Source organism: Rhinatrema bivittatum, chromosome 4, assembly GCF_901001135.1.
Source record: "Rhinatrema bivittatum chromosome 4, aRhiBiv1.1, whole genome shotgun sequence".
In the NCBI taxonomy this organism is placed as follows: Eukaryota; Metazoa; Chordata; class Amphibia; order Gymnophiona; family Rhinatrematidae; genus Rhinatrema; species Rhinatrema bivittatum.
The window spans coordinates 335,717,890-335,737,080 of NC_042618.1; the positions used below are offsets into that span (position 1 = coordinate 335,717,890).

At 42.3% G+C, this 19,191-nt stretch overlaps 1 protein-coding gene and 1 long non-coding RNA gene across 7 annotated transcripts in view; one reads left to right on the plus strand and one right to left on the minus strand.

The window, feature by feature from the left end:
• The window catches only part of MXRA7 (matrix remodeling associated 7), a 113,265-nt gene extending 105,381 nt beyond the window's left edge, over positions 1-7,884 (plus strand). For 4 of the 6 annotated variants that reach the window (XM_029600419.1, XM_029600418.1, XM_029600416.1 and 1 more), the window contains one exon: positions 3,780-4,348. Coding sequence is in view for 4 of the 6 variants with exons in the window: in XM_029600416.1 (XP_029456276.1) it covers positions 3,780-3,819 (40 nt within the window). In the remaining 2 variants the exon portion in view is untranslated. Of the gene's footprint in view, positions 1-3,779; positions 4,349-6,605 lie in introns of those variants that run through there. The other 2 variants (XM_029600414.1, XM_029600413.1) reach the window with 1 other exon arrangement.
• Positions 7,885-11,083: 3,199 nt separating this feature from the next.
• On the minus strand, positions 11,084-12,420 carry LOC115090843. The gene is made up of 2 exons (XR_003856522.1): positions 12,088-12,420; positions 11,084-11,205 (listed from the first exon to the last, which is right to left on the minus strand). It is a non-coding gene; the product is annotated as an uncharacterized LOC115090843 (long non-coding RNA).
• Between the last annotated feature and the right edge of the window lie 6,771 nt (positions 12,421-19,191).

Here is a 19,191-nt window from a genome sequence, read left to right on the forward strand (position 1 = left end):
TTACCTCCTGGGTTCTGGTTGCAACAGATGCAAGTCTCTCTAGTTCGGGAACTCACTGTCTGCGAAGCCAGGTAGCCCAGAGATGCCAGAGGAAGCATCCGTGTCCATCAACAGGCTAGAGCCAAGGTCCTTTTTCAATTCTTTCCTTACTCTGGGGGAAAGCAATCGGAGTTCTATGACCATGCCATGGTGGTAGCATATATGAATAGAAAGGGGCACCAGGAACTGGGGGGGTGTTGGAGGAGATGCTTATATTGGCCTGCAATATAAGCATCTGCAGCTTATATTGCAGGCCAGGACAATATTCAAGCCAATTATCTGAGCAGGAACCTTCTGAATCCAGAAGAATGGGAGCTCAGCAGAGAAACCTTTCTTTGCATGGTCCTCAGGTGGGGCATACCTCACATGGACCTCATGGTGACCTGAAGGAATGCAAAGGTGCCTCAGTTTTTCAGTCATCACAGAGAATTGGAAGCAGAGGACATAGATGCCTGGTTCAGCCCTGGCTGAAGGGGGAGCTTTTTTTTATTTCTTTCTCCCATAGCCTCTGATTGGCAGGATGCTATGTCGAATTGAGGGCAAGGACAATTTGGTGATTCTAGTTGCTCCAGATTTGCCTTGGAGGCTTTGGTTTGAAGATCTAAAAAAGCTCCAGGTCAACCATCCACTGCATCTGCTAGAGTCTTGGGAGCTCTGGGCACAGGCTTCAATTCTCATGGAGGATCTAGTTCAGTTTTGTCTTACAGCTTGGCCCTTGAAAGGGCACACTTGAGGAAGAAGAACTATTCTACGTCTGTTATCTCTACTCTTCTCAAAACATGGAGGACTTCCACCTCTCTGGCCTATATTTGGGTTTGGTGAGCCTTTGAGTCTTTCTGCTCAGATTGCAGAGTTTCCCCCCGATGAGCAGATATTCCTTGTATCCTGGCCTTTCTTCAGAAGGGTCTAGAGAAAGGGTTAGCCATGAATTCCCTTAAAAGTATAGGTGGTGGTGGTGGTGGTTTCCTGCTATAGAGGCAAGTGAACAGTGTTTCAATTGTGGCTCATCTAGATGTGTCTCGGTTTCTTTGAGCTGTTAAGCGATTTGGCCCCCTTTTAGACCTTCAGTATCTCAATTTGAACCTCTCAGGTGTGCTTTACTCAAGGACCTTTCCTTGAAGATCTTTTTTCTGGTTGCCATCTGCTCCGCTTTCCACATTTCAGAGATGCAGGCTTTGTCCTGTTTGGATCCCACAGCCAGTTGAGTTTTCAGAATATCTATAATGAATATGCATGAGAAATTTGCATTTATCAGGCCTCCAAAGTATGCAGATTTATCATCTGCATATTCATTGTGGGTATCCTGAAAACTCAACTGGCCATGGATTCAACAGGACAGGTTTGGGAAGGCTGGTTCTAAGATTTCCAATAGCATTATTGGGTGGATTGGATACCTCCACTTGTTTGCAGCAGGTTGGTTATTCATGACTACTGCTTATGCCTCTGCCTTTTGCAGTCCTGGTGCCATGAAGGGTGGGGTCCTAGCAGCATATGTATTCATGGACCTCCAAGCACACTTGACACTTGCTGTGTCTGCTGATCTGATGGCCAAATCCTAGAAATAGGGCTGGTGCTCTGATGTTTGGGTTCTAGCACTTCCTCTACATGAATTACATTGTACTTACACATTTTTGTCCCCCGCAGCAATCACTTATTTTGTGCTGGTATTAATTTTCTCTACCTAGATAGTCAGCCAGGATTTGGAGCTATACAACTTTAGTATAACAAATGTTCCCACTACCTTAGACTGCATATCTACTACTCAATCACTTTCTTGTACACAAGAAAACTCCCAAATAGGAGTATATAATAAAAAACAACTCCCAGTTCTAGGTATGAGATGAAATGTGGCTAGATCAAGAAATGCTATCATTTAGGGGCATGAAATGTTTATTCTAGAGCAGTGATGGCGAACTCCTGTCCTCGAGTGCCACAAACAGGCCAGGTTTTCAGGATATCTACAATGAATATGCATGAGAAAGATTTGCATGCACGGCCTCTATTCTATCTCATGCATATTCATTGTGGATATCCTGAAAACTTGGCCTGTTTGTGGCACTCGAGGACTGGAGTTCGCCATCACTGTTCTAGAGTGTTTGCTCTTCCTGTGTTAGCCAGCACATGGGTTTTGCTTTTCCAAGAAACCAGGAAAGAGGTGTAGTACTAATACTGTATCTGATGACCTGAAGTTGTCAGTTATTGTGAGAGAGCAGCATAATTGCTTGGATAAATGAGGAAAGGCATCACTAGTCAAATGAAGGAAGTAATATTGCTCTTGCATAGGTCCCTGTTGAGATCCCATCATGCTCAGTTCTACAGATCATCCATTTATAAGGACATTGAAAAGATGGAAGCATCAGAAGAGGGCTACCAACGTAGTGCAGGGCCTGCAACACAAGCCTTACCCAGAGAGATGTGAGGAACTCATCATATGCTATGGGAAAAAGGGAACGCAGGGGGGAGAGGGTAGTAGGTAGATGATATTTTTAAAAGTACAAGGAGGTTGCATTCTCCTTAGAAAAAGAATCCCAAGGACATGGGTCATAATACAAATTTGGGAAAAGGGATGCTTGGAGAAAATACTTTACTGAAGAGAGGGTGGTTAATGCCTGGCTCTACCTAATATCAAAGGTGGTGATAACCAAAAGAGATTTCTAGTGTATTTGGGACAGATGAAATAGACCTTGGTAAGTGCAAGGGAGGGATATGATCAATGCAGTTGGAAGGTACCAACTGGGTAGGCTGGATGGGCCTAAAGGTTCTTAACTGCTTTGGATTTCTCTTGTGCATTCTTGTAAGAACTATTTAAATGTATACAAGAAATGTAATAGATATCTTGTGCCGTAATCTTTCTGCCAGTGGTCCTATATGACTTTATAAAGACCGCCAAAGTAATATGTACACAAACCAAACAGAGAAAAAAAATTCATATATGGTACAGTAGAGAACCTTATATCCAAAATTCTTCTATCTGTAAACTCCCATTATCTGAAAAAAAAAAATCATGAGCTTTGGCCCATGTTCCCTTTATCCAGAAAAACGTTTATTATCCAAAACTTGGTTGGCTTCCAGTGTTCTGTTTATATGGAAAATCTCCCTTTATCTGAAATTGTTTTATCATAAAAATCTATTATCTGGAACAAGCATGGTCTCACCCATTCTGGATACAAGGTGCTGAACTGCATTTACAGGTGAGGTCTGCGTGAGGCAGCACTCTCTCTTCCCATGACAATGAGACAGTAAATCTGCGGCCTTCAGAAGGGGGGTTAGAACTGATGAAATCTCACCTGTGCACTCGATCTAGCAATGAAAAATCTTCAGAAGGACAGCTGTGTTAGTCTGGTTTAGCAAAAATGACAGGAGTCAGGTGGCTCCTTTATAGACTAATTTATTAAAGCGCGAGCGTTCGAGGACATCTGACAAAATGGACTCTGGGGCCACTCGACTCCTGTCATTCTACCTAGCAGAGGCTGGGAGGGGGATAGTAAGGCAGGGCCTCCCGCAGCACCTGGGCATACTTTTGTTTTGGTCATGTGGAGACTAACTTGCTACAGTTGATGAGAAATTAAAATGTTACTCTGATGGCGGTAGAGTTAACCTGCAGAGCCTCCCCCCTCCGCCCCCGGCATTCATTGTGATGTTTTATTAAGTTTTTATTTAATCTATTTTCATCTTCCAGGGAGACCCTGAAATGAAAACATTCTCTTGTTTTGTGTTTTTCCCCCCCTCTCTTTTTGCAGAAATGAAGATTATTTGAAGTTAACCCTAGACTCCTCCTAAAGAGACTTTCCTCGGCATCTAAAAGGCTTGAAACAAACCAAAACAACCCAAACGTTAAAAGATACTTGCATGCAGCCAGTGGCTTTCTCCTGGGCTGGGTTCTCCTATCCTTCCAAGCCCCAGGATAAGTTGGGGAGAATATTAGTGGGTGATGGAGCATTTGAATGAATAGGGGACAGATTGTAGATGGAGCAAATCAATGTTATTCCTTATTGATTGCCGCAGGATTGAGTGCTTGATGCAGTGGAGAAAGTCTGACCTTCAAAACGTAATCAGCAACTCTTAAATTTCAAGGACTAGCCTTTTGAGAGGCAGGTGGAAACAAAAAAAAAATGTCTCTTGATTTTCTACTAACCAGAACTGAAATTTTACTTTTAACCTCTGCAAAGGAGAAAAATTAAAACACAAGTGTCTATCCTTGGACAACTTATGGTTTCCTTTCTCAGCACAAGATGCAGTTTGGTACTTTTGGTCCTGCTTTGAGTAAAGTAATTAAAAAAAAAAAAAAAAAAAAAAGCAGATCTGAAAATCCCAGATTTAAAGTGGTACATAAGTTGGACTAGTAGCTGCAGAGCATCTTGCTATAGGGCTAGAAGTTACCCCGCAGGGCTGGATTTAGGCAGAGACAACATAGGCTCGTGCCTTGGGCACCAGATTCTGAAGGTGTCCAAAAACAGGGACACCCCTGCTGCTGCGCTCTCTTTCCCAGGGGGGGGGGGGGGGGGTAGGGGTAGGCAAGAATCTGTTGCCCTAAGCCTTCTGCCTTAAATCCGGCCCTGGCTACCTGCAGCGCTCCTGAAGTGCCTCTGTTCTCTCCTGAGACAGGCACAGCTTTTATGGTGCTGGAGGCGGTAAGGATGATGGATAATTTGGCTGCTGTAGTGAAGTGTTTACGAGAAAACACAAGTCCAAAATGACTCTGTGACTGGGCTAAGATCCAGTAGGGGGCAGCAGAGGCCTGCAGGCAATTGACATGTCTGCTCTGCCAGCCCCGTCAGAGGCACCACCACCACCAACACTCGCATCCTTTTCCATTTGTACAACTGAAAGCATCTGCTCACTTTTTATTGTTTTAAATTAAATTTGCAGCAACCTAGACATGGAGAGCACCTCTCTAATGACCTTCTCTGTAGGCAGTGGTAGGCGGTGACTTCCGCTATGGAGAAAGCCAAGTGGTTGGCTGACTTGGCAAACAAATAGCAGTTTTGCGGGGGGCGAGGGGGCTGCTTCTTTCCTTGTGCTTTCATTTAGATTTTGATCATTAATACAGCACAGGTTTTGTTTTTGTTTGTTTGATTTTTTTTTTTTTTACTTCACTATACCGTATAAAGGTCACTCCATATCACTTTGTCAGACCCAACATTCCTCGTGCTATGACTATGCAAAGAATGCCTTATGTATACCTACATATAATAATATATATATATAATAAATGTTTTGCATTCTATAGCAATATGTGCTTAAGGTGAAAAACCATGGCTCTTGCAAAGCCCGGAGTCTGCTAGCTTCAGCGGTTGGGCTTTGTCTCATGTCGAGAAGCTGCTTTCTGAAGGAGATGGGGACCTTTTTATCATTATTATTATTATTTTTTTTTTTTTGTATTTGAATGTAGCTCTTTAAACACAGGACTGTAATTCTAGTGACTTGAAATTGTATTTTGTCTTTGTTCAATCCAATAAAATGCTGAATAGGCCACTCAACTCCTGCCTGTGTGATTATTACCTTTTTATGTATTTTTTTTTGCTTTCATTTAAAAAAAAAAGAAAAAAAAAAGAAATAACATTTTTCCAGCGGTTATGCTTGTCCACACCTGGGCTGAATTAAGGCACCAGACCTTAACATTTTGTGAAGCAAAATTGACTATTATTGTCTCCTGAAATTTGACATCCTTTTACTAAATTACTGCTTTAGAGTCTGATTGCCCAGCAAAGTTATTCATGAACACTTAGAATGGATTCAGGAATAAATACATTGCTTAAATGATATATATTAGGGCTCTAGGGGTGGGGTAGTACAGTGACAAATACTGTTCATTGCTGCATGGAAGATACAGGTTCAATTCCTAGGCTTAGCTGGGAGTGGGGATACTGCCGAGGCAGTGCTCACAGCTCCCTGGGGGGGAGGGAAGAGAAGTCCACGTGTTGCAGAATACTGACACCCATTGGGCAGACTCAGGGTGCTCATGTACTGGGTCCCAGATGGCGTTATGGTCTGTAACCCCTTGCTAAGGAGTATTACTGTCATGGCTGGGCTAGGTGGAGGCATATAAAATAGGACAGAGCCCTCCCCACCCCATTGGAATTTGCAAATGAAGGTTTATGGCACCATAGCGTAACAAAGGCCAGATCTGATTGAACTAGAACCCAAAAGGAATAGGAAGAAACAGCCAGGACAAAAATACCTCCCCTCGCCACCCCCCCCCCCCAAAAAAATAATTCTAGCTGCGGGGCTCTGTGATTGCTGAAATAAAGTGAAAGTAAATGAGGCCTGCTGTATAAAAAAATGTTGGTTACTATTGAAATGCCTGGTGTTTCTCTGCCTTCTGTATAAAAAAAAAAAAAAAAGATTTAATTAAACTAAATGTTAACTCTTGGTGTATTGTCCAGCTCCAACATAAAATATGTACAGAGATTTTCTTCTTTCTGTATATCAAGGCAGATAGCAGGACCTAATAGGGATTATGAGGGCTTCTTTAAATGGCGTTGCTCCCCCTCACCACAGATTGGCATTAAGGCAGCCACCTTGCAGTGCTGTGGACTTCTCTAGTTTTCCTTTCTTCCCGACAGGGTGCAGTGCGAACAGCTGGCTGCCATCTTCCATCTTATGAAGGAGAAGCAGGAGACTTTTGGAGAGATGACCGAAGGCGACGTTAAGGAGCAGCTCAAACTTTATAACATGTAGGCTGAGAGACCTGGCTGTCCATCCACTGAAAAGTTTTGCTTTGCTTACTAATCTCTCTTTAGCTCGGTTACGTTATCCCGTGTTCTGCCACAATGTCACTACAAAAAATAAGGGACTTTGCTATATGCTTGATTGTTCTTGGACATTTATAGTGTTATTTTGGTATAAGACTTTACTATGATTTTTATTATTATTATTATTATTATTATTGATGATCTTGATCTGACCTTTTGTCTCTTTCTTTAAATGTTGCATAAAATGAACACGCTGCCCGTCTCAACACTTGTGAATCTCCAGTCTAGTCCATTGATAAGAGCCACTCTCATTAGCCAAGGTAAAGCTTGCTTCTAATGAGGTTATCCAGTCTCCTACCCAATAGAGCAATTATGGGCTATTAGATCAGTCCACGCAAGAGGGCTGACCCATGTGAATTACCACGGTGGAAGTAGAAGTAGACATTGAGCTAACCCACAGGCAGCATTGCACACAGGCATGCAGGGAGGGCCTGTGTTTGATTCTAGAGATGTGAATCGTTTTTTGTGTTCATGTCTTTCTTCGTTTTTCGGCCGCCGCGGGAAATGTCATTTTTTGCGGTTCAGGTTTTTTGTTTTTTTTTTTTGTGAAAAATAGTTTTTTGGGTTAGTGCACTCTAACTTCCCGTTAGCACGCACTAACAAAAACTGTTAGTTTTTGTTAGTGCGCACTAATCCGAAAAACAAATTTTCGTGAAAAAACGTGAAAAACCCAATCATTTTCAAGTTCCCCGAAACATGCTGAATTGGACAATTTTGTTGAAATTTTCCAATTCGGCAAAAACGAATGCACATCTCTATTTGATTCCCAGTGCAGCTGTGCTCCCCAGGGATGCTGTGGACACAGCATTCACATAGCTGGAGGGTAGGGAGGCTTGGTCGTCTTCTTCATACAGTGGCAAGAGCAGGTGCCGGGATTTAAGTGCAAAGGTTCTATCCCATGAAATTCAAAGAATACTTTCAACCACAAATAGCCCAAATTGTGCAAACAAGGAGCATCATGTAAAGAAACTTAGGTGCTTTGCGAATGTTTTATGCAGATAGTGGTTCAAAATTTTTAATCATTGCCTATTCAGCATTGCTTTTTCTATTCATTTTTTTTTCTGGAAAAATAAACTGAATTGAAATCTGATTTCATGTGTTGTGTTAAATGTACACCTCTTCTGTCTAAAGGGGAAAGTGAGTGGCATCAGAGCAGCAAAGCTGTCCACATGCAGTCTGAGCCATTCTCTTTCTTCCCACCCCACACACAAAACTCAGCCGCCCCCCCCTTGCAAAGTGATGTCAAACGTGAAAAAGTGCATCTGTTTCACTATGTTAAGATGTTTTTTTCAGCTCCCATTAAAAATCATAACACTGGAATAAAAGCATTCGGGTCAGAGGTACGAAAGAGCTTTTTCCCATTTAGTTTCTATGGGGGGAAAAGCTTAGTCCATCCGAAGGTAAAAAAAAAAAGGAGTCATTGTTCCAGTCCTCCAGCTTTTTCTCTTCCATAAAGAGTAAGGGATACTCCGATCCCTTATTAATAGGTTTTACTCTTTTAACCAACCCGAAGATACCTGAAGATTTTTTTTAGACCATCCTTAAAAGTTTCCTTCTCCCAAGGTTGGGATTAGGCAACTCTGCCCTATATATTGGGGGTCAAGCATAAGCAGTAAGAGGAAGGAGAAGCTGTTCTGCTGGAGGAAAGCTGAGGAGGTGGTGCAGGCTTTTTCACGGTGGGCCCCCTAGGCCTACGACATGAAGGGGTTTGGGTGCTGAGTTTTGAGTAGAAGTCGAGTGTTTGGGATCCATGTCTTTTTTTTTCAGGAGGGAAGTCCCCTGCCCCAGGGGATCTGGGAATAGGGTGCTGTGTTTGCCCATCTACTTTCTGAGGAGGGAATTGCAGTGGCCTCGGAGTAAAGATGAGAAAGTCGGAGAGGCTGAGACTTTGTCTTTTTTTGCAAGGCTCCCACGTTCAGTTGCTTAGGAATGTGGGCCTTTCCAAAAGCTCCCTACCCGTAGAGATACTGGCTTAGAGAACATCAAGTTGAACACTGTGGAACTTTTGGTTATGTATGAAGATTGACTTTGTTTTATTTATTTATTTATTTATTTATTTATTTATTTATTTAAACACCATTTACGTTGTCCTGCCTGTTCTAACAGAAAGGACCCACCAGCTGAGCCAGGGGACAGTAAGTACACCGGAGGGGGAGAGCGTGAGATCAGAGAGACTTTGGTGGTCTTCCTCTGCACACCTTGGGCCCAGGAGGTTAAGACCCCCCCACCCCCCGAGAATTCGTGCCCCAGAGTTAAAAGGATTGGTGCAAGAGAACTGGGATCTAGCCCCAGGACTGAGTGTATCCCTCCCCCCTACACCAGTTCGGCCCGATCACCAAAGGAGGGGGGGCTACCTAAGACTCAATAAAGCTTGCTAACAAGACCAAGACTGCCTTGCTCTCCCCCAGCCATTAACCGTTCTAAGCCACTAATCTGTTTCCTCAAGTCCTTCCAATTTTCATCCCGCATGGTTCTGGTCTTTCCCACTCGTGCCTTTGCTACTTTTAACCCAAAGTCTCTTCTTTGTTTTGTCTTTGTCTTGTCTGTGCATCTTGACTCGATTGTAAACTTCACAGAGCAGGGACTGTTTCCTATGTGAATCTGTACAAGGCTGTGGAGGTTGGGTAATGCCGCGATGAACAGTTGTACTATCCTTTGTAACCTGAGTTTAACATGTGCTGTACATCTGTTCCTGTTTTTCACACCCCACCACTGCAAGTCAAGTCCTGTCTATGCCATCTGAAATAGTTTGGCAATCAACCTCGCAAAATGGCTTTATCGTCTAATCCTGGAATAATACCTAGCGATACTGAGGGGTGGAGCACACAGACATAATGATGGTGTGTGCCTTACTAATAACCGACACGGGGAACATGATTAACTCCTATTTAGGAAGTGATTATTAAAACTGGAAGACCACTTATCATCTAGACTAGTGAAATACCCATTTGCATGTAGTTATTAATAAAAAATGGATTCATTAACACATAAGCATTTAGCTAGAGAGGTCTTCCTAATGTGTTAAGCGAAAGATTTCAGTTCCTCACTGCATTCATAGCATTTATTAGAGATGAGCTGAACAAGAATGAGCCAAACCTCTGCACAACAGTGGATATTTAATATCTGATAGCATTTATATGATTGTAATCCAGAAAAATTGTTGGAATAAATGTCAAAGATAGTGATGTTTAGGTTTTGGTGGATTGTGACATTTCTACCCATCAGGTAACATCACCCACACTGAATACGGTTTGATTGGGAAGTATTGCTTAAGCTCATTTGCAACTTGTCATGGCTGAACCAGAGAGGCAGGAAAAACGTAAGGAAATGCAAAAGTAGTAACAGTTTTCATTTTGAAAAATTTGAAAAGAGGCAGAGCTGAGCTACTGTTCAGAACTAGAGGGGCTGCTTAGGAATTGTTAAGATCCTGTACAGGGTATATACTGGGAACTCTGCCAAGAAAAGCCTGACTTGGGCATTCAGATTGTTTGATTCTGACTGGTCTGATGAACAAACAATTTGTGTGCGGACACATAAGTATATATTATCAAGAATTAAGCTGAAGGGAAACCACACATGACCTCACGCTCATTCTCTCTCCTCCCCATACTCCCTCCTCAGGGGAATATTCCAGCGTCATGTTTTACATAGGAATTTATTGGAATTTTGGAAGCACTGTCTACTAGAATATGTATAGTTTTTGTACAGTAACTATTTATAGATGTGTATCTAAAAAAATGCATCTTTTAGTAACATTTGTCTTTTTTCTTATCTTGAAATTATATAGAAATTTTGCAAAACAACCACTCCTTATTGGACTCTAAATGTATGTGAAAAAAAATTAAACATTAAAAACCTTTTCCATCGATTTTAAACTTGTCTCACAGTGTGCAAAAAAAAAAAATCTACTGTAGACTAATTCATTTCAGCTTTAAACAAAATAGTTAATAAAGATAAGACTATATTTTACAATGGTCTGGTTGTGATGGTTTCTGCTCAGCCTAGCAGAATGTAAAATAGGTAATTACCCTGTGTGGGAGTGTCAATGAAGTTTATTTATTTGCAAGCAACATGCAGATATGTGTTAACATGTTATTTACCACAATGCCCATTACTTTTAATGGGGCTTAGTCACCAATAACGTGCATTGCCACATACCACCAATAAGTAAACCCCCAGTGTGGATAAAATACAAAATGGCTGATGTTTACAAAGATCAGAGGTCATAAATGATTGTAAAGACTTCAAAAAATGTATGTCAAAGTGCTTCAGAATGAGGCAGAGAATGATTCTGAGTCTAAGACACTTTATTCAGTCCTTGAAACACCCATATCCATAAAATTTCATAAAAACTGTGTGCCCCAACATGTACGTATTTCATGGATGTGCTGCATCGGGAGGGACAGAAACACTAGAAAAGAGCATACATAGTGTGTCAGTAATAAATCAATTCAAAACAAAACAAAAAAAACCCTATGTAGTCCCAGGATAAAGAACATACATGCTTTACATCAGCAAATGTAGTGTAATTGTATCCCGGTAGTTTTGGTGAGAGAATTTTTAAAGTGACCTTACGCGTGTAAGATTGCTTTGAAAACTGGTGTGACTTATGCATGTATTGATACAAATTGCCACCGCCCTCTGGACATGTAGTATTTTTCCTTCTGACCTTTATTTATTTACTTATTAATTAGATGAAATAACTTTCCAGGAAATTTGCTGGTGAAAGGCAATTTTGTTGGTTTCTAAGCTCTAGCCTCCCCTTTCCACAAAACCCGATTTACCAAGTGAACCAGTGAAAACTGAGTGCTTCTTACGAAGCTGGAGATTTCATTCTGCTTATCTTGGTTCTCCCTCTGTCTGGCACCACTGAGGATCCAAGGAATCCACGCAGTTCATTTCACGCTCACAAAGCTCTGCTGGTTTGGAATCCTTACAATGCATTTCATCGCCCCTGATTGATTCTACCCCCAAGCCCTGAACACAGTAACTGTTATTGCTCAGCTGCTGTAACTGAGCAGAACATTTAAATAAGAATCTAATAAACAACTGACTGCCAGACACCGCTTAAGCACAGGCTGAATGGGCAGACCCTTGTACTAGCATTCCTCCCTGCACTCCGAGGTGGCTGGACACAGATCCCCGATTTATAAATGTCGAAAGTGATGGCAGCAACCATATTAGCAGTACAACACAAGGAGTCAAAGACGACAACTGCAGGCTGGTGGAGCTGCTTGGAAAGCTGCCTTATTCCACTGAAAACAATCAAAGACAAGAAGCATTCTGTAATTACCTAAAGATACTGTCTTTGCTCGTGATCTTTTGCTCCTGCTGTTTTCTTTTTCCACAGAAGAGTCGGACTTTCTGAGGATTCTTTTCTCTGAATTGTTGGTTAAAAATATGCAAAGCCTCTGCAAGTTCCTAATGCCAGAAACAAATCTCTGTCTGTGCCCTAGTCAATTATTACCTTGCAGGGCCTACACTGTTTCAGAATTGTGGGTGAGGCTTAGCAGGTCAGAGGCCCTATGTGCGATAGTTGCTATTGAAAGGCTTGGTTTATGCCCAGTGTGCTGGATTCTGGTCTCGCCCTCATCCCTACCATTTCTCCTGCCTCCTTTGTATTTAGGGGAGGTTTTGTGTGTGTGTGTTTGAAAGACAGATGGTGGACTGGAGTGCATCACATGACCTGATGCAGGAGGAGGAGCAGAGAGGAATTGTGAGGATGTTGAATTGAAGGGTAGGTTTATTCTGATTGTAGACATAGGTGGTTTCTCGTAAGTCTGAAACCTGAAATAGTAACTCCAATATGCATTTGAATTATTTTTTAAATCCCTGGCACAAAATCTCAGCTCCCCCCAGCCCTTCAGAGCAGTCTCCATTCGCATCTGACTTTATGCTCACTTTGAATTTTTAATCACTCTTTTCAGGTATGTTAAGACTGGGGACAATTTTAAAATTAACTGTGGATCTACAAGCAGGGGGAACGTGTGTACTTTATACTCACATTCTTTACAGCTAAAAGCACAAAATCTGCATGTTAAAGAGGGCAATCTACAGCCAGCAGGTCATATCCAGTTCATGGGAGGCTTTGATCTGGCTTGCAACAGCAAGACTGCGCCCGACACACAGTGGCAACAGCATGTCCCTGCTGCCCGAAAGGGACATCCACATCTGGAAGTGGTGTCGCCACTTCACTCTCGGGCAGTTGTAACTCCTCAAACTGGAATGAAACTCAGGAGGGACCTTCATTGGCTCCATCCCCTCCCCCACACACCTGAACTGGGCCCTCAGTGCAGCCATTGGGTCCAAAAGATTTCTCCCACCCGTGCTTTGGAGAAACTGTCAGCCTTTTATGGGCTGAAAGTGGCACCTCATTTGCACTGCCATTGGTTGGCAGGTGAAGAAAAGTCAAATAACCTCTTTTTCTTTTATTTTTGCATTGAAAAAGGAGAAATCATTATTTACTACACAATGATATTTACTTTTGATTCTAGATTTTCAAAATCGTGCCTGCTCATGTACATTTTTTTGAAGGTTAGAATCCAAGTTTCTATCCGAGCACTAATATTGAAAGTGTACCTGCAGGGTCAGCCTGGTGGCTGAGCAGCAGTCCCTTTTCTTCCTGCTAGACCTGCTTGGGTTTTCCCCATTCCTTAGCTTTCAGAGACAGAGGTCACACCCCACTTATGATGTTACTCTTTTGCATAAAAGGGAAAGTAGGCAGAGGTAGCTGCAAACATGGGTAGAATAACTCATTGTTTACTCCCAGATTCATCAGTTGCACTCTGGCTGGTGGAGTTTACTAGCTTCTGGGATAACAACCACTCAGGGTTGATTTTCCCAGTGCAGCTGTCTCCCAGAGATTTCTTTCTGGCTGTAGGTACCTAGGGCTTGGATCCTTGTTTGCGAGGGTCTGAGGATCCCTCCTAGGTTGACTTCCTTCCCTAGTAAGTGGTGATCCTGAGGGACCTGCCTTTATCAAAAAGAGTTTTGTTCTGGGACTTGAGCTCTCTCACGCTCTCTGTCTCTGACTCCCTGCCCCCATTTTTTGGTTGTTGAGTGTTCTGCTTTGCTCAGACTGAGATGAATACAACTAAGTAAAAGCAAGAGTTTTTCTACACCATATGAGCGAGGACTTCAGTGGTCTAAAGCACAGCAGCATTGAGCAGCGGTATTAGGTAGGTGGTGAGTAAGCCAGAGGGTGAAGCACATGAAAAGGAAGAGAGTGTAGGCCGCACCGAGCCGCAGCAGGGGTTAAGGCAGGCCTGTACACCAGCGGTAGCACCGCATTGTGCAAAAAAAAAAAAAAATGCAGTTGCTAGAATAGCTAACTATTGGCAGTGTGCTTGAACGGCACAGTGAAAACCTTGCTACAATTATTTAGAAATGTTAAAGCTATCTGGGCAGAGGATTTGGAGCTGGGATTTGTGGGGATTCTCTATATAAGTACAATTTGTGCTGGATACAGTGAGACGCTAACAGCTGAAAACATACTCTGTGGCTGCAGGTGCAGCTCCTTGGCACTTGGAAGGTGCCCAGTAAGGTAGGCTCCTTCTGCCCATCTTGTGATAGCAAACCGGATGTGGACACCTGGGAAGGGCATAACTGTATCTCTTCTCATGTAGGGGAAGAGCTTTGGGAGGGGTGAAACATCAGCTATGGATGGATGCTGCTTCCCTTACCCTAGGGAAAAAAGGTCTCATTCCAGGACAAGTAGACTCGGTAGCTCCTCTTGTGGAAGGGGAAACTGAAGCAGCCCAAAGGAACAGTATGATAGACTCATAGCAGGGCTTTGTTCTAGAATCAGCTTAGGGATACGGCAGGAGTTCACCCTAGAGGGTTTTCCCCTGATTTTGTCCTCGTAATATACCAGGCTTTCTGTGCTATGTAGAAGATGGGCTTTATGGCAAGTGCAAAATCCCTAGACCATGGACCTTTGGGGAACAGAACTGGAGCCCCTAACTGCTCACAGGAGATGTGGAAGTGGAGGGATTTGCCTGGTATGACCACCGCGCCAGACTCCAGGAGAAGGATGGCTGGCAGTCAGATCTGCGCCGCGTGTACCCAGGAGTTCTCAGGAAGGACAGTGCTCTTTGAGGAAGAACTTGCAGACTTCATCACCAGCATTCAGACAGCCTTGAAAACAGCAAACACTAAAACAGAGGACATGTCGGAGGGCAACCTATATCTTACAGGTCATTAGTAAGCCCACAAGAACTATTTCATTAAATGAGGTCCTAAGATGGATGGTACTGTCAGAATGGAACTTCTCTCAGGGCGGCTCAAAGGCGGCAGGATAATGGAGTGATTATATCCTCTCCCTGAGGATGAGAAGAATTAGCTGCTGCGCGTCCCAAGAGTGGACATGCTCATGTCAGCTATGGCTTGCAAAACCACCATCCTATAGAGGAAGGTGCCCTTCCTTCCTGGGGGCCATGAGGGACCCCAGGAAGGAAGACAGAGGCGGTTCTAAAGCAGGCCTTCGCCACAGTGGACATGACAATTCAGGACTCTATTTTCTGGAGTTATTAGCTCAAGCTACCCTAAGCTGTGTTCAACAATACCAGAGAATTGGCGGTAGCCTTTTTGGCACATATATTGTATGACCTGGTCAAGTTATCCTGAAGGTCGATTGCCTTTGAGATGGCAATTAGAAGACTACTGTGGCTCCATAATTGGGCAGCGGACTCAGCATCTAAGGCATGTCTGTGTAAGCTCCCGTTTGGGAGCGGAGAGGGGGCTCCTTGTTGGTGAAGTTAGAGAATCTAGTAAAGGACTTAGGCAAAACCAAGCCACAAAGGCAGGCAGAGGAAAGAGGTCATTTGAACATGTGAGGACTTAGAAAACCTTCAAAAAAGAACTAGGATGTTCACCAAAGCCTACCAACAGCCAATGACTCTGTTATAACTTCCTCCCTACCGACCCATATAAACGTGTAGAACCAATCCAAAGCACGTAATTTAACCTGTACAGTTCAACAACCGAACTATCTTATAATGCCTACAATAAATATTTTAACAAGCACGTGAATTTTTAAACATCCTGTTAAACATCAAAACAGTAAATCGTTGTGATGGCGAAACCGAGCGACGGTATATAAAACTCGATAAATAAATAAAAATAAAATAAAAAAGTACCAGCATAAGGGTAAGGAGGCTGGGTCGGTAACGTCACAGGTATCTAGAGGGAGATTCTAGTCCTTTTGTAGGGCCAAGAGGCTGAGGACCAACCCACCTGAAGCTGTGGATGGTAGCTACTCTGCCCAATAAAATATTCTAAGCCCCTCCGCTAGTAAGTCAAGGCAGCAATTTAACTCTACTTTCCTTGGAAGTGGCTCATATTTTAGTGAGCCAATGTTTTCCAAATATAACTTTAAAGGTGTACTTGCACAATGATGCCACCCCAGCTCCAGATTTATTTTTTATTTTCCCCCATGTTTGGCAGTTCAGAGTGTTTGTAGTAGAAGCATCCCTGCAAAGGATACAGGACTTAGAAGCAATAATTCCAATCCTGCCACCAGGAAAGGGATAGAGTGTGTGTTCACTTTACTTTGTGGGGCCAAGGAAGGGCAAAGATGATGTGCCCATACTAGATTTAAGAGGAATGAGCAGGGACTTCAGGGTGCCTCATTTCAGACTGAGGACCCTTGTTATGGTTCTATAAATAAATGCTTAAACACTGGCATCTTAAGAAAGAACTTTATTTTAGATAAAATATGTAATATTTCAGGAGAGTGTGAGATTGTTTTGAATTGACTTGCTAGTAGTCTCAGAGAGCACTGCCAGATTAAATTAAATAGATAGCCACATCCAATTTACACACCAATAAGCTAGTTTGTTTGCATAACATTTTCCTAATTGGTTGGAATTATAATTTTATCTCATGACTGGTAAAAGAAAATCTGAACACATTACACCTGTTCTCAACCAATTACAGTGGCTCCCAATAGAGAAAAGAATAGAATTCAAAGTTATCTCAATACTTCATAAAGCAATTTATAAAGCAGACTACACTGCCCTTGATGACATCATACATATCCATTGTTCTCTACGCACAAGAACAACTAGTAAACTTCAACTAGTGATTCCATCACTTCCACATGCCAAACTGTCTTCCACCAGAAACAGAGCCATTTCCATCATTGGCCCAAAGTTATGGAATTCGTTACCTCATTACCTAACCGTTCAAGAAAACATAAAATCTTTTAAAAAAGACCTAAAAGCCTGGCTACTCAGCAAAACTATTAATGACAGCACGCACAATGATCTTAAAATATAATCCCATAGCCTTCTAACATTCAATCTCCCCCTATGACAATCTCTCCTGCTTTCAAGCTACAGATGTCTCCTTTTATGATTTGAACTCAGATATTTCAATGTACCTATCCTTTTGTATATCTTGTTTTGTTTATACTACATTATATGCCAGTTCTCAGTTTATTGTTAAAATTACATTTTAAATTTTTTAATGTAACAGGTTGTTATAAATGTAAACCGGAGTGAAGGCAACTCTGCTATACCTCAGTATATAAAAAAATGCTAAATAAATAAAATGTAAAGGCAGGAACGATATGTCATATTGAACTCAACATACTTTTTAGCTTTTGGCCTACATTCTAGCATTCTGGCATGCCAACAATCTTGAATAGTTTTACAACTCTATTTAGAGCAGTTTCACAGTGCAGTAATGATTTTTCTACTCAATTAGTTTGGTTTCATAGAAAAAACCTTTTCAAAGCACCCTAATATACACTGTTAAGTAGTCAGGATGGGGAGAAAAAGAGGTTACCTGGTATCAGAGCATCACCCCATAGGGAAAGCAGAGTAATGACCGCCCAAGGGACACTCTGATCTCTGGCCATACTGGCCCATCTAAGCTGGGCTAAAAGAGGCAGCACTAGAACTATTGAACAAAGCACAATCGAGGGTCATCAGAATACTACAGAGGATTCTCTGGCCAAGATTAAAGACTATGCGTGGCCCAAGAATAGACATGTGTTAACCCAGTCTGGGTCCCAGTTAGCAGTATGACATCTGGTAGGAAGAGAAGATATTTGTAAGGATCTTGTCAGGAGGTGCAGGCCAGACCTAGAAGTCAGTCATTGCAATGTGGAATCCAAGGATACAGTGACCTGCTTCCATCTGATACACAAGGTCAGTCTTCGGTTAATATTCTCATCTTGGTGACTGATACGTAAGGAAGGATAAAGAAGATAAGGCCACCTATAAAAATGATGGCGGCAACACTGGTCTGACCAAGAAGAAGGCCTGATAAGACAGTGTGTGGCAACCCTGAGAACAGGGGTAGCCAGGACAGGGCCTGGTACAGACAGGAGAACCTTCTCCATCTTTGGGATATGGTCTGGCTCTTGAGAAGGTGTGACTTCAAAACAGGATACTCGCAAGAAATATCCATACTAGCCACAATGCTGAAAGCATGTAAAAACTTAATCTCCTTAGCCTATGTCAGAATCTGGAGGTTGTTTGAGGTGGACTGTCAAGAGAATGGAATCTGACCATGGAAAATGGATGTATTGCAAATCTTGGACCTTCTACAGAAAGGCTTGGACAAGGGCCTAGCCCTCAATTCTCTTTCTCTCTCTTTCTCTCTCCATGCTCCCTCTTTGCCCTCCCCTGAGGAGGGGATGATCTCAAGCGATCATAAAAAATGTAATAAGAACTGAAAGAAAGGGCATACTTGAGATTTCTTGTCTGATTGCTCTGACTGAGGCTGCTGACCAGGGCCACTGACTACTCCCCCTTTTATGCAAAAGACTGATTGCATAAGGGGTGTGTGATCTCTGTGACTGGCAGCTGAGGAATGAGGAAATCCAAAGGGTAATGGATTGGTCTAGCAGGACACGAGGAAAGAAAATTATCAGATAAAAACACTTTTACCATACTACATACTGCCATTAAAAGGACTTGAGTTCAGTAAGCTATTGACAGCCAGAAAGAATAGTCAGGAAAATACAATTGAACAGATAGCATCAACCTTTCAGATATTTATTATATACAATCTTATCTCTATCACAATACAAAACAGTTCAGAATATTTACATTCATCAAACAGGTAGTATGAAAACAGTCAAATTCTTCATTTTCATGACTTAGGAAAATAGAAAAATACAAATCCAGTAGTTTTCCTTTTCTCTTGCACCTTAAAATGGTTAGTGCAGGTTTTGGATGTAGATTAAAGCTTTTTGCCTCTTCTATGCTTAAAGATGTGAGCAAAGGAGGGTATGACTGAAAGGTAGACTAGTTGTTTTGTAACACCTAAAAAGCCAGAGACATCCAGAATTGTTTTGCAGAGGCACATTGTATGGGGAAACAATGCATGAGACCCATAAAGCACATGCATGTAGTACTGGAGATAGGCTTGTATTTAGTCTCATTCT